Source organism: Coregonus lavaretus (assembly GCF_964263955.1).
Source record: "Coregonus lavaretus genome assembly, chromosome: 29".
Lineage (NCBI taxonomy): Eukaryota > Metazoa > Chordata > Actinopteri > Salmoniformes > Salmonidae > Coregonus > Coregonus lavaretus.
This window is the reverse complement of record NC_140016.1, coordinates 7,185,389-7,200,525: the sequence shown is the minus strand read 5'-3', so window position 1 is coordinate 7,200,525 and position 15,137 is coordinate 7,185,389. Positions and strand designations below refer to the sequence as shown.

The following is a 15,137-nucleotide window of genomic DNA, read 5'->3' as shown; positions in this document are numbered from 1 at the left end:
GGTAATGATCATGGTAATGATCATGCTGTTTAATCAGCTTCTTGATATGCCAGATCTGTCAGTTGGATGGATTATCTTGGCAAAGGAGAAATGCTCACTAACAGGGATGTAAACAAATATGTGCACAACATTTGAGAGAAATAAGCTTTTTGTGCATATGGAACATTTTGGGGATCATTTATTTCAGCTCATGAGACATGGGACCAAAACTTTACATGTTGCATTTCTTTTTTGGTTCGGTATAGTTAACTTTATCATGGACACAGTGGGAATTTATATCTGTGATGTTCAAATTATTTCTTACCCCCTGTGTCTTACTTGTTGAAGCCCCCAGTCATCCCTGCCTGTACCTGAAGTTATTGAAAAACAAGTGAACAATGAATAAAGATTACACACAAACAATAGGCTCCTAGAATAGGTTATATTACATTCAATCTCCTCAGTTTCATTCACTAGTACAACACAATTCACATTGCATTTTATCATGGGCACAGTGGGAATGTATATCTGATGTTTAAATGATGTCTTACCCCCAGTGAGACAGTACATCATTTCAGCAGATCTTCTTGCTGAGGATGGCTTTGATCATGCACTGCTTCTCGTGGGGTGAGCCTGATGTTCCGCATGTCACGCCTCATGTCTAAAACATGGGGGAAAGGGGGCATAAAGTCAATTTCGATGCATCTACAAATTCAATGTTTTACACAATATTGTGTCATATTTGCTGAGTTTGTTTTGTATGGGGAAAACATTGAGGTCACAAGTCCTTTGTGAGCTAGCTAGCCAACTTTAGCTAATGTAGCTAACTAGCCAACCAAGGTGCCTAACTAGCTAGCCCTCCAGGCGATATTTAGCTAGCTAGCTAGTTAACATTAGCTCACTGTTCGTGTAGTCAGACTTTTCTAAGTGGTGACATGCTAGCTAACCAACTATCCTTGCCATGGAGCCGGCCTAATGTTAGTTAGCAAGTCTGACTACACGAATGGTGAGGTAAAGTTAACTAGCTTACGTTAGATAAATATCCCTTCCCTGGTGGGCTAACGCTACCTAGCATGTCACCACGTGAAAAAGTATTACTACCAAACCGTGAGCTAACGTTAACTAACTGGCTAGCGCACTAAATACTTGTAAATAAAAAAGGTCACAACAGTCATTATGCTAGCCTATGCTGGTTTTCTTTTTACTTGTAAGGAAGGTAACGTGTGTTGTACACATAACTACAGTCGGTGGTTATCTAGCTAATTTTCATGAGCACCTAGCTAACCACAGATCTTTGACCTAACCACAACAGCTTAGCAAACAGGGCTTACCTTATCACACGGCTCCAGCGATGCCTCTCGAATTACAGAGGTCATAAAATGATAAAATGCACACAGAGTAGTGGTTACAATCCGGTACATAGCACAGAACCATCCTGGCAGCTGGCTTCAGATCGACAGAGAGACCTAAGGTTAGCTAATTCGCTACAAAGGCCAGAGGGTAATCCTAGTAATTAAATAATGCTAATGTAGCTAGCTAGGTAATTAGAAAAATGCTAAACAAGAATACAATAATATGATCTACTTGCTAGGTTACTACATGGAGAAATGTGCCTTGAGGGATGACGTCAAAGCTTGCGACAGGATGTGTAATTCTGTATGATAGCCACATTAGAGGCTAATTGGCATTTCATTTTGGGGGGGGTAATTACAGGGGAATATATTGATAAAAGTGACCTTGTCCGAGAGAGATTTGCACGGTTATCAAAACGTCACGGCAGGGTAAGCCTACACGAAACACAGACCTTATATGAAGTAGTTAGAAAATCCCCAATGCAAAAATGAATGGTGAAAAAATGGTTGGAACCACTTCCGGGTTTTACCGATAGGTTTTATGGGTATTATGACTGATACTGTGGTACTCAATTCAGAGCTTAAATAGCCAAATTGATTAGTCACAGGAATTAGGACTAATAAAGCCAATGCAACGGCCTGTTTTACAAATGGTGGGCCTAACACATGGATGGGCATTCATACAATTCCATTGCTGGCCTACATGGTAGGCTACACCCCAGTAAGCACGAGCCGACGTCTACAAACGGTAGGCTTACTACATAGATGGGTATTCATAAAGTTCAATTTCAGGCAACACTGTAGGCTACACCCCAGTAAGCACGAGCCGACGTCTACAAACGGTAGGCTTACCACATAGATGGGTATTCATAAAGTTCAACACTGTAGGCTACACCTCAGTAAGCACAGACCGATGCCGACACCTTTTGGATGTTTTTTTTGGTACAGTCCGGACCGGCCTTGATTTCCACATGCACAGATATTGGTTTTTGGTCCGGTCCGGACCAAATCTGAACCAATCATAGACGTCTATAAATTACGTATTTTCAACTTTCGTTCAGGCCAGGGTTGGGTTGAAATGGTGAGGCCAGGGTTGGGTTGAACCGTTATGTGGACATGATGATAGGGTTAGGGTTGTGGTTGAGTCTACGGATTAGGGTTGAAGTGGGATGTGGACATGAAGCTAGGGTTAGGGTCATGGTTGAGTCAACGGGTTAGGGTTGAACCGGGATGTGGACATGAAGCTAGTGTTAGGGTCGTGGTTGAGTCTATGGGTTAGGGTTGAACTGGTATGTGGACATGAAGCTAGGGTTAGGGTCGTGTTTGAGTCTACGGGTTAGGGTTGAAGTGGGATGTGGTCATGAAGCTAGGGTTAATGCCAGAAATATGGGAGAGAAAGGGTGCGATTGTTATTAGATTTGAGGAGTAATGAAGAGTCAGGATTAAGTGAACTGCTGGGGAAATCTTCAGGGGATGTAATATTTATGTATTTCGTTTCCTTAGGGAGACGAGAATATTGGTTAGGAGACCTACACTGTCTCTGGTCCACACTCCAGTCCAGTTGGTGGCGGTAATGCACCAAAAAATGGTTGCCAACCAACATATATACTCCACAGAAGAAGAAGAAGAAGAAGAAGAAGACATACTGTACACTGTCTTTGGTTGAAGGTTTGATTTCGGTGACAGCGCTCCGCACTATCGAGTTTTGAGAGCTTGGAATACGGGTTACTGAGGCGGATAGCCCCGCTGTAGAGAGCCAAGATGATGAACATGTGGAAAGTCCGGGAATTGGTTGATAAAGCGTAAGTATTCTCACTCTATCCGAGCTAAATTCTTGAGTTTACCTATTTGAAAGAGACACGTACCAAACACTTTGATGTCACGTAGCAGCAGGAAGCTAGTTAGCCAGCTAGCTTCAATACCAAGTTGTGGCAGTCAAACACAGGATAAATTCAACTTTTTTGCCTTTCGACTATTTTCCCATTTTAATCTCGTATTGAACTATCCGATGAGCGATCGATAACTCAACTTTCTAGCCACGTTATCTGTCTTAGAAAGTTGAGATGGCTAACGTTAGCTAGCTAATCAGCTACTGTAAATTGTGCTGCGTTAAAAACAACTGGGAACTCGGATATCTCTGAATTGTGTGTGTTAAAAACAACTGGGAACTGGGGAAAATTGATTTGAACGGGAACTCGATCCAACTCGGGCCTCATTCTAGAGCTCCGATTTACTGACCGGAAGATCACTGACTTCATGATTTGACCTCATATTTTTCCGAGTTCCTTTTTTTTCCTTATTTTGTTACGCGGCATTGTCTTTAGCCAATTTAACGTTGGCTTGGGTCAGTAGTTTTTTTTGCACAGCTTGACAGCCACTTGTCAGTTTGTTTGTTGGCTAGCTAGCTAGCTAGCTAGCAAACTGAGCTAGGTAGTTAGCCAGCTCAAAACCACACGAATGTACAGAGGGTACATCTGTCTGTAAAATGTAGCTACTGTTAGTTGTGGCAAAGTCCTTGAATGCTAACTGGATGTATTCTGATAAGCCAACTTCCGGGTGTGAAAGTACCTAGCATAACAACCAGAACATTTAGCTTTTCTCATGTCACAGGTCTATCAAAACTGCCACAGCTCAGTTGACTTGACTTTAATGTATTAGTCTTTTTTATTTTATTGTATTTTTAAGTATAGGATTATCCAAGTAAGCTTAGAACACCTGGATAACTCTCAAACTTCTGCCTGGCTACCTATATACTTCTGAGTATACTATAGGCTAAATTATCAAAACAACTACAATATATTTGACTGTAGTGTATATCTGATATGGCCATATGGGCCTTTTGCATTTGCAAATTGGAGGTGCTTTGCAGCCAGAAGAAGAAAGGTGGAGTCCAGACCACTATCAACCACAGACTGAGTATTGTAATGTGTAACTCTGTGATAAACAATGACTTGCTGAATGCAACAATAGATTGCACAATCAAGAGGCAATGTCACGCTGCATACAGTTGCGTTGTGAAGACATTGCTGTCACTACATTATTAGCTAGAGTATCTAGCCAGAGTTGGATGAAATATAAAGTTCTCCATGGTAGTGTAGTGTAGTGTAGTGTGTGTGTCCCAAATGTCTCCTTTTTCCCCTAAATAGTGCACTGCTTTTGACCAGGGCCCATAGGGAATAGGATGCCATTTGGGACTCAGCCTAAGAGTGGATTCCACGGTTGCATTGCATGGCATTCATAGGAATAAACAAGATTAGCCTAAGCCTGTACAGTCGCTGTCAGCAGAGATTGAAACTAAAGTCTTGAATGAATGGTTCCACCTCTGAGCGAGAGCCACACCTGGTTTAACCGGCTTGTTGTTGTCTTTTGTCCTCCTCTCTTATAGTTTACTGGCCCTGTCACTGCTGAGTAATGACCTGAGAGAGGCCATTTAACACACACACAGACACAGACACACACACACACACACACACACACAAGCCTACTGTAGCGCTCTGGGAAGTAGTGGGATTGCGCAATCTCCACTTCAAAGCTTTAACGGCTGGTTTGGCAAGCTGTGGCAACAGCAGGAGCGCACGGTTCCTGTCCAAGAATGCATTCCTGCTAAAAGTCAAGTCCCCTCTGCTAGTCTCCCCTACTGGGTGACCTCTTCAGAGAGAAGAGTGGAGAGAGAGAGAGGCAGAGGTACAGAGAGAGGGTCAGGAAGAGAGAGGGGTACTGAAAGAGAGAGAGGCAGAGGTACAGAGAGAGGATCAGGAAGAGAGAGGGGCCAATAATGAGAGAATGAGAAAGAGTAAGCAGGAAAAGGACTGGGCTTTGCACTGTAATGGGTGAAACAGCTGTCTGAATGCTGTCTCACTGTGAAGGATATCTAGAGGCCTAAACCTGAATTAAGAGACTGCCAATTCTTGTTTCTAAGTCCTCCCGGCGGTCACATGGAAAAATTGATACAATACTGAATAAATAGGCCTAAAGACTTTATTTGGACTAGTCACAGGATGAAGGAAATTGGTGTGTGTGCATTACAGACAGACTTGCAATGAAACGGAAGCCTTTGTCAAATTGTGTGATCACACACACACCTACATACACAGAGAAAATCAGAGGCTTCAGTTTGATCAGGTTGATAATGTGAGACAGAGGTAGCTAGCAAGTCTATTGAGAAGAGATAAGATAACTGTCTTGTGTAAGTGTTTGGCTATATCATTCCCTCTGTGTGGTACTGCCTGTGGCGTCACCCATGCAAACATTACATTAATAATGCCCTATCAATAATTACCCTATCAATAATTACCCTATCAATAATTACCCTATTAATAATGATCCTATCGATTCCCGGTCAGGGAACACACTTTTACTCATTGTATTTATTATAACTTTTATTATTACATGTTTTACTTTTCTATTATTTCTCTATTGTCTTTCTCTCTGCATTGTTGGGAAGGGCCCGTAAGTAAGCATTTCATGTGACGAATGACATTTTATTCATAAATTTGCACGCAAACATGGCATTATGGTAATAGTCACACAAAGCAGAGAGAGGGAAACCAATATTGTCTAACTACAGTATTGGGCTGGATAGTACACACAATGTAGTCTAAACTCTTTGAAATGTAGTGAAAAACCCGTATATAGGCCAGGCAGCCATGCTACAGTCTATTATTTAAGAACTCATAGGCTATTTGAATAGCCCTTCGCACCAACTAGCTGTTTCCCAGTCTTTTAGAGCGATGCTATTTATAACTTTGATTACAACCGTCACTGTCAACTACAGTACTTTAGGCTCTGACTCCAGAACCACGGAGGGTGTGTCCTCTCAGCTGTCTGTCAATGCTGCTCTGTCTGTCTGACAGTGAGGGGAAGGTGGGGGGGTGATGATGTGGCAGGGCCCAGTGAGAGGAGGGGCCAGTGAGGGGAGGTGCCCCTTTGCTTGCTCTATGCCTTCAGCCCACTGCAACGCTAAGTCTATGCCCCTTCTCCTAGCTGTGGGTAGAAATTGTAGGCACAGATCTAAGATCAGCTTATCCTCTCTAAATTCTAACTTTAGCCATAAAGGACGGACTTTACTGCCTTCTGAGTCCTACTCCATGGGGTTATGTCTGAGCGGAGAGCCGAGTCCTACTCCATGGGGTTATGTCTGAGCAGAGAGCCGAGTCCTACTCCATGGGGTTATGTCTGAGCAGAGAGCCGAGTCCTACTCCATGGGGTTATGTCTGAGCAGAGAGCCGAGTCCTACTCCATGGGGTTATGTCTGAGCAGAGAGCCGAGTCCTACTCCATGGGGTTATGTCTGAGCAGAGAGCCGAGTCCTACTCCATGGGGTTATGTCTGAGCAGAGAGCCGAGTCCTACTCCATGGGGTTATGTCTGAGCAGAGAGCCGAGTCCTACTCCATGGGGTTATGTCTGAGCAGAGAGGAAGTCAGTATATACTGTAGATAATCTTTGGTCTGGGTAGCTATAGGCCTACTGTAGCCAATGCTAGGCTGCAGCCTATGTGTTGAATGTCAGTGCTCGATCTAGGCCTGTTTCTATGTGGTTTTCTTTCACGGTTAGGCTAGAAAATGAACTGCATTCCATTGCTGCAGCTGTCCTTGATTGGTAATGCTCATGCTTAGTGGGGAGGTTTTTCAGGTCACCAAACCTGCTTGACCTTGTTAAGTTTCTTGCGCAATATTTGTTTCATTTGTTTCTGTAAGCTATCTTTTAATCTGACTAGCTAAATAGCCTAGTTTGAACCAAACTAGAGAAATACGCAGACATATTTCCCTGCTTAGGCTAGCTGCCAAATGTCAGTCTAGCTCCTAGTCTTGACCTTTTAAATCAAAGTTTATTGGTCACATACAGTTTAGCAGAGGGTATAGATGTTATAGAGGGTAGTAACTGATTCTGCTTGCTATTATTACGTTGCTGCTTCAGTGTGTGTGTGTTATCACCTTTACACAGAAGCCTGGAAAACTTGATAACCAGTGGAACTGTATGAAACTACTGTGATAGTGGGTCAATTATACACTATAGCCACTCTCTATGGACCATGGGTATAGCGGAGACATTGATACTACGTTGCTTGAGGCGACCCACCCTTCATTCACCAAGAAACAGCACAGCTTGTCTCTCACCACCACACCCAACACTCACTCCACCTGCGTTTTCTCTCTGTCTCGAGCTGTCTGTCTGTCTGTCTGCGGTTAAGAGCATTGGGCCAGTAACCGAAAGGTCGCTGGTTTGAATCCCCGAGCCAACTAGGTGAAAAATCTGTTGGTGCCCTTGAGCAAGGCACTGATCTCTTCTCTCCCCTCTGCTCTACCCTCTCATCTCTCCCCTCTGCTCTACCCTCTCTTCTCTCCCCTCTGCTCTCCCCTCTCTTCTCTCCCCTCTGCTCTACCCTCTCTTCTCTCCCCTCTGCTCTCCCCTCTCTTCTCTCCCCTCTCTTCTCTCCCCCCTCTTCTCTCCCCTCTCTTCTCTCCCCTCTGCTCTACCCTCTCTGCTCTACCCTCTCTGCTCTCCCCTCTCTTCTCTCCCTTTCTGTCTCTTTCTTTCTCTGTCCTCTCTCCTGCCAAACAGGTTTTCCCTGACTGTGGGATGACTTCCATAGTGTGTACACAAACACACCATGTCTTCAGAGTGCTTCTGACCTGTGTCAGAGTTGTGTTGACCTTTCAGTCTCTCCGAGAGATCGGCTATGTTTATAATAATTTCATATAATATATGCCGTTTAGAAGACAGTTTTACCCAGCGACTTAGTCATGCGTGCATACATTTTACGTATGGGTGGCCCCAGTGGGAATCGAACCCACTATCCTTGGAGTTGCAAGCGCCATGCTCTACCAACTGAGCCACACAGGACCACGTGATGTTCATGAGGGTTATTTGACTCTGTGTTCCTAGAGAAACAGGAGGACAGAATGGTTGAATGTAAATGTAGTCTGTGTGTCTTGACTGTTACCATGAATAGGCTGTCCAATGCTAGGTCTGGGCCTAGGTTGACCTTTTCTGTTAAGACAAAAGACAACTCAAGTGTTTTTACTCATAACCCCTTTTTGTCTCCTGTTTGACGTCATATTATTTTCATAAGAGCCAGTAAAATATCTCTTACCTTTTACCCTGTAGAACCAATGTGGTGATGAACTACTCTGAGGTGGAGACTAAGGTGAGGGAGGCCACCAACGATGACCCCTGGGGACCTTCAGGACAGCAGATGGCAGAGATTTCCAGGTAGGGGCGCTGTTCACACACACACACCAGTTAGATTGCACAACCTTTTATTCATTATCTGCGATGTCCTACTTCACAGGAAAAATACAGTTATTTGAATTGAATCCTGTTGCCATGTAGCCTAACCTCCACCTCTATCCGTCGCTCCCTCTGTGTCTCTTCCACCCCCCCCCCCCTTCAGATGTACGTTTATGTATGAGCAGTTTCCAGAGGTGATGAACATGCTGTGGATCAGGATGCTCAGGGACAACAAGAAGAACTGGAGAAGGGTCTATAAGGTCAGAGAGGAGCTATAACCTGTCATAAGCATGACAACCTGTCATCATCTAGTAAAAGGCATGAGCTGACGCACACCCAAAGATGTTTGTAGAGGTGCTGACTAACGGAGAGTAAATGGTAGAAAAAGAAAGTCGCTCACTCTATTTATACACTGAGTGTAGAAAACATTAGGAACACCGTCCTAATATTGAGTTACACCCCCTTCCCCCTTTGCCCTCAGAACAGCCTCAATTCGTTGGGGCATGGACTCAACAAGGTGTCGAAAGCGTTCCACAGGGATGCCGGCCCATTTAGACTCCAATGCTTCCCACAGTTGTGTCAAGTTGGTTGGATGTCCTTTGGGTGGTGGACCATTCTTGATACATACACGAAACTGTTGAGTGTGAAAAACCCAGCAGCGTTGCAGTTCTTGACACACTCAAACCGGTGCGCCTGCCACCAACTACCATAGCCCGTTCAAAGGCACTTAAATCTTTTGTCTTGCCCATTCACCCTCTGAATGGCACACATACACAATCCATGTCTCAATTGTCTCAAGGCTTAAAAATCCTTCATTAACCTGTCTCTTCTCCTTCATCTACACTGATTTGAAGTGGATTTAACAGGTGACATCAATAAGGGATCATAGCTTTCACCTGGATTCACCTGGTCAGTCTGTCATGGAAAGAGCAGGTGTTGCTAATGTTTTGTACTCAGTGTATGTCTCCCAACAACTGAATGGGTAAACCTTGGTTAGGTTGGAGCATACAGTGTGTGACTTTCTTTCTGTTTATAACCAAGACATAAGCCATGGCTATTCAACTCCTGACCTCGAGGGCCGAGGTCTGCTCTCCCAGTCTCTGTTGTTGCACCACATCACCAGAAACGGTTCAGAGGTATGACCATGACATCGAGGGGCCATCATAAGAAGTTATGACAATAGTTTTCCATCTCTTCTCCCCCAGTCTATGCTGTTGTTGTCCCACCTCATCAGGAACGGTTCAGAGAGAGTTGTCACCAGCGCCAGAGAACACATCTACGACCTACGATCTCTAGAGAGCTACCACTTCGTAGGCAAGTACTCTCTCTGGCTGACTCTCTGGCTGCTGTCTCTATAGAAATGGAATTCTGATTCAATGGCTGTCTCTCTCTCTCTTGACTGTAGTGTAGAATCCGTGTTAACTGTTAAGGTTTGTTGTCTGTCCTCGGTACACCTCTGTACACCAGTGTGAGAGTTTGTAATGAAATGTTAGTTTAGAACCAGACAAAGGGGCCAGTGTTCAGTCAGTGTTGTAGCATTCAGGAAGAGATGGAGCCCAAAGCACTGCTTAAACCACAACCAGCTACACCACACACTGCTATGCTCCAAAGCAGACAAAGTGAAAAGGTAAATCACTCCCCTCACCACCACAACCACTGTACAACCATTTTTTTATTCACACACTACTGTGGACACTTCTGCATTTTGTCTCCTCAAAACATGTTCTCCCACCTGACGTTCTGAATACACTGATCACCTTCCAACACATTGAAAAGGCATATCTGTTTATAGGGGAATGGAACAACTGCAGATAACCTGTAGCTTTGTTTCTTACCAAAAGCAACAACAGCTGTATTGAGGCATAATCCTAACAGCTTGTCAATAACCTTCATCTCCTCTCTCTCTTCTTCCTCTACCTCTGTGTAGATGAGAACGGTAAGGACCAGGGAGTGAACGTGCGTCAGAAGGTGAAGGAGATGGTGGATCTGATCCAGGATGATGATAGACTGAGAGAGGAGAGGAAGAAGGCAAAGAAGAACAAAGACAAATACATTGGAGTGTCCTCTGACAGTATTGGGGGAGGGTTCAGTAGATACAGTAAGTCCTCTGACAGTATGGGGGAGGGTTCAGTAGATACAGTAAGTCCTCTGACAGTATGGGGGGAGGGTTCAGTAGATACAGTAAGTCCTCTGACAGTATGGGGGAGGGTTCAGTAGATACAGTAAGTCCTCTGACAGTATTGGGGGAGGGTTCAGTAGATACAGTAAGTCCTCTGACAGTATGGGGGAGGGTTCAGTAGATACAGTAAGTCCTCTGACAGTATGGGGGGGAGGGTTCAGTAGATACAGTAAGTCCTCTGACAGTATTGGGGGAGGGTTCAGTAGATACAGTAAGTCCTCTGACAGTATTGGGGGAGGGTTCAGTAGATACAGTAAGTCCTCTGACAGTATGGGGGGAGGGTTCAGTAGATACAGTAAGTCCTCTGACAGTATGGGGGAGGGTTCAGTAGATACAGTAAGTCCTCTGACAGTATTGGGGGAGGGTTCAGTAGATACAGTAAGTCCTCTGACAGTTTTGGGGGAGGGTTCAGTAGATACAGTAAGTCCTCTGACAGTATGGGGGGAGGGTTCAGTAGATACAGTAAGTCCTCTGACAGTATTGGGGGAGGGTTCAGTAGATACAGTAAGTCCTCTGACAGTATTGGGGGAGGGTTCAGTAGATACAGTAAGTCCTCTGACAGTATTGGGGGAGGGTTCAGTAGATACAGTAAGTCCTCTGACAGTATGGGGGGAGGGTTCAGTAGAAACGGTAAGTCCTCTGACAGTATGGGGGGAGGGTTCAGTAGATACAGTAAGTCCTCTGACAGTATGGGGGGAGGGTTCAGTAGATACAGTAAGTCCTCTGACAGTATTGGGGGAGGGTTCAGTAGATACAGTAAGTCCTCTGACAGTTTTGGGGGAGGGTTCAGTAGAAACGGTAAGTCCTCTGACAGTATGGGGGGAGGGTTCAGTAGATACAGTAAGTCCTCTGACAGTATTGGGGGAGGGTTCAGTAGATACAGTAAGTCCTCTGACAGTTTTGGGGGAGGGTTCAGTAGAAACGGTAAGTCCTCTGACAGTATGGGGGGAGGGTTCAGTAGATACAGTAAGTCCTCTGACAGTATTGGGGGAGGGTTCAGTAGATACAGTAAGTCCTCTGACAGTATTGGGGGAGGGTTCAGTAGATACAGTAAGTCCTCTGACAGTATTGGGGGAGGGTTCAGTAGATACAGTAAGTCCTCTGACAGTATGGGGGGAGGGTTCAGTAGATACAGTAAGTCCTCTGACAGTATTGGGGGAGGGTTCAGTAGATACAGTAAGTCCTCTGACAGTATTGGGGGAGGGTTCAGTAGATACAGTAAGTCCTCTGACAGTATTGGGGGAGGGTTCAGTAGATACAGTAAGTCCTCTGACAGTATTGGGGGAGGGTTCAGTAGATACAGTAAGTCCTCTGACAGTATTGGGGGAGGGTTCAGTAGATACAGTAAGTCCTCTGACAGTATTGGGGGAGGGTTCAGTAGATACAGTAAGTCCTCTGACAGTATTGGGGGAGGGTTCAGTAGATACAGTAAGTCCTCTGACAGTATTGGGGGAGGGTTCAGTAGATACAGTAAATCCTCTGACAGTATTGGGGGAGGGTTCAGTAGATACAGTAAGTCCTCTGACAGTATTGGGGGAGGGTTCAGTAGATACAGTAAGTCCTCTGACAGTATTGGGGGAGGGTTCAGTAGATACAGTAAGTCCTCTGACAGTATGGGGGAGGGTTCAGTAGATACAGTAAGTCCTCTGACAGTATGGGGGGAGGGTTCAGTAGATACAGTAAGTCCTCTGACAGTATTGGGGGAGGGTTCAGTAGATACAGTAAGTCCTCTGACAGTATGGGGGGAGGGTTCAGTAGATACAGTAAGTCCTCTGACAGTATGGGGGGAGGGTTCAGTAGATACAGTAAGTCCTCTGACAGTATTGGGGGAGGGTTCAGTAGATACAGTAAGTCCTCTGACAGTATGGGGGGAGGGTTCAGTAGATACAGTAAGTCAATCTAGAACACACAAACACTCACTCACACATAAACAGTGCATTCGGAAAGTATTCAGACCCCTTGACTTTTTCCACATTTTGTTACGTTACAGCCTAATTCTAAAATTGACTAAATTGTTTGTTTTTTCTCATCAGTCTACATGCAATACCCCATAATGACAAAGCAAAAACAGGTTTTTAGAAATGTTTGCAAAAAAACGTAAATATAACATTTACATAAGTATTCAGACCCTTTACTCAGTACTTTGTTGAAGCACCTTTGGCAGCGATTACAGCCTCAAGTCTTCTTGGGTATGACGCTACAAGCTTGACACACCTGTATTTGAGGAGTTTCTCCTATTCTTCTCTGTAGATCCTCTGAAGCTCTGTCAGGTTGGATGGGGAGCGTCGCTGCACAGCAATTTTCTGGTCTTTCCAGAGATATTTGATTGGGTTCATGTTTGGATTCTGGCTGGCCACTCAAGGACATTCAGATGCTTGTCCCAAAGCCACTCCTGCGTTGTCTTGGCTTTGTGCTTAGGGTCGTTGTCCTGTTGGAAGGGGAACCTTCGCCCCCAGTCTGAGGTCCTGAGCACTCTGGAGCAGGTTTTCATTTAGGATCTCTCTGTGCTTTGCTCCATTCGTCTTTCCCTCGATCCCGACTAGTCTCCCAGTCCCTGCCGCTGAAAAACATCCCCACAGCATGATGCTGCCACCACCATGCTTCACCGTAGGGATGGTGCCAGGTTTCCTCCAGACGTGACGCTTGGTATTCAGGCCAAAGAGCTCAATCTTGGTTTAATCAGACCAGAGAATCTTGTTTCTCATTGTCTGAGAGTTCTTTAGGTGCCTTTTGGCAAACTCCAAGCGGGCTGTCATGTGCCTTTTACTGAGGAGTGGCTTCTGTCTGGCCACTCTACCATAAAGGCCTGATTGGTGGAGTGCTGCAGAGATGGTTGTCCTTCTGGAAGGTTCTCCCATCTCCACAGAGGAACTCTGGAGCTCTGTCAGAGTGACCATCGGGTTCTTGGTCACCTCCCTGACCCAAGGCCCTTCTCCCCCGATTACTCAGTTTGGCTGGGCGGCCAGCTCTAGGAAGAGTCTTGGTGGTTCCAAACTTCTTCCATTTAAGAATGATGGAGGCCACTGTGTTCTTGGGGACCTTCAATGCTGCAGAAATGTTTTGGTACCCTTTCCCAGATCTGTGCCTCGACACAATCCTGTCTTGGAGCTCTACGGACAATTCCTTCGACCTCATGGCTTGGTTTTTGCTCTGACATGCACTGTCAACTGTGGGACCTTATATAGACAGGTGTGTGCTTTTTACAGATCATGTCCAATCAATTGAATTTACCACAGGTGGACTCCAATGAAGTTGTAGAAACATCTCAAGGATGATCAATGGAAACAGGATGCACCTGAGCTCAATTTTCGAGTCTCATAGCAAAAGGTCTGAATACTTATGTAAATAAGGTATTTCTGTTATTTATTTTTAATACATTTGTAAAAAAAAATCTAAAAACCTGTTTTCACTTTGTCATTATGGGGTAGTGTGTGTAGATTGATGAGCAAAAAAAATTATTTAATCAATTTTAGAATAAGGCTGTAACAAAATGTGGAAAAAGTCAAGGGGTCTGAATACTTTCCAAAAGCTGTATACATTGGAGTGTCCTCTGATCTTATTGGCCTCTGACACAAACTCACTATTCTCTCGCTCTCTCTCTCTCTTTCTCTCTCTCTCTCTCTCTCGTTCTCTCTCTCCCCTTCGCTCTCTCTGTCTCTCTCTGTCTCTTCTCCCCCCAGCGGGTGATCGGTATGACTCCAGCAGCTCTGGCGGTAACGAGGGAAGCAGCAGACGGAAGTGGGATGAGGACTGGAAGAGAGACCAAGGCCAGTTCCCCTTCAGTGACAAACTGGGGGAGATCAGTGATAAGATCGGCAGCACCATCGACGACACCATCAACAAGTTCAGGAAGCAGAGCAGAGACGACTCACCAGAACGATTCAGGTTAGGAGAGAGACGACTCACCAGAACGATTCAGGTTAGGAGAGAGACGACTCACCAGAACGATTCAAGTTAGGAGAGAGACGACTCACCAGAACGATTCAGGTTAGGAGAGAGACGACTCACCAGACAGATGATTCAGGTTAGGAGAGAGACGACTCACCAGACAGATGATTCAGGTTAGCAGAGAGACTACTCACCAGACGGATGATTCAGGTTAGCAGAGAGACTACTCACCAGACGTATGATTCAGGTTAGGAGAGAGAAGTGTTCCCCTGGGTGAGATTGCGAGAAAGAAAATGGAGCGAGATGGAGAGCAATACTAACTGAGGTACAGGGAGAAGTTAGAGCTACCCTCTGTCCTCATCATATCATATTACAGTATGTTAGATCTACCCTCTGTCCTCATCATATCATATTACAGTATGTTAGAGCTACCCTCTGTCCTCATCATATTACAGTATGTTAGAGCTACCCTCTGTCCTCATCATATCATATTACAGTATGTTAGAGCT

General features: G+C 44.9%; 1 protein-coding gene across 1 annotated transcript in view; it reads left to right on the top strand.

Annotated features, from left to right (window-relative positions):
* Window positions 1-2,989: 2,989 nt before the first annotated feature.
* The window catches only part of clint1a (clathrin interactor 1a), a 34,583-nt gene continuing 22,435 nt past the window's right edge, over window positions 2,990-15,137 (top strand). The window contains exons 1-6 of the mRNA XM_084147079.1: window positions 2,990-3,133; window positions 8,439-8,543; window positions 8,725-8,821; window positions 9,767-9,875; window positions 10,489-10,659; window positions 14,421-14,625. Of these exons, the coding sequence (XP_084003205.1) occupies window positions 3,093-3,133; window positions 8,439-8,543; window positions 8,725-8,821; window positions 9,767-9,875; window positions 10,489-10,659; window positions 14,421-14,625 (728 nt within the window). The 5' untranslated portion in view covers window positions 2,990-3,092. The remainder of the gene's footprint in view (window positions 3,134-8,438; window positions 8,544-8,724; window positions 8,822-9,766; window positions 9,876-10,488; window positions 10,660-14,420; window positions 14,626-15,137) is intronic.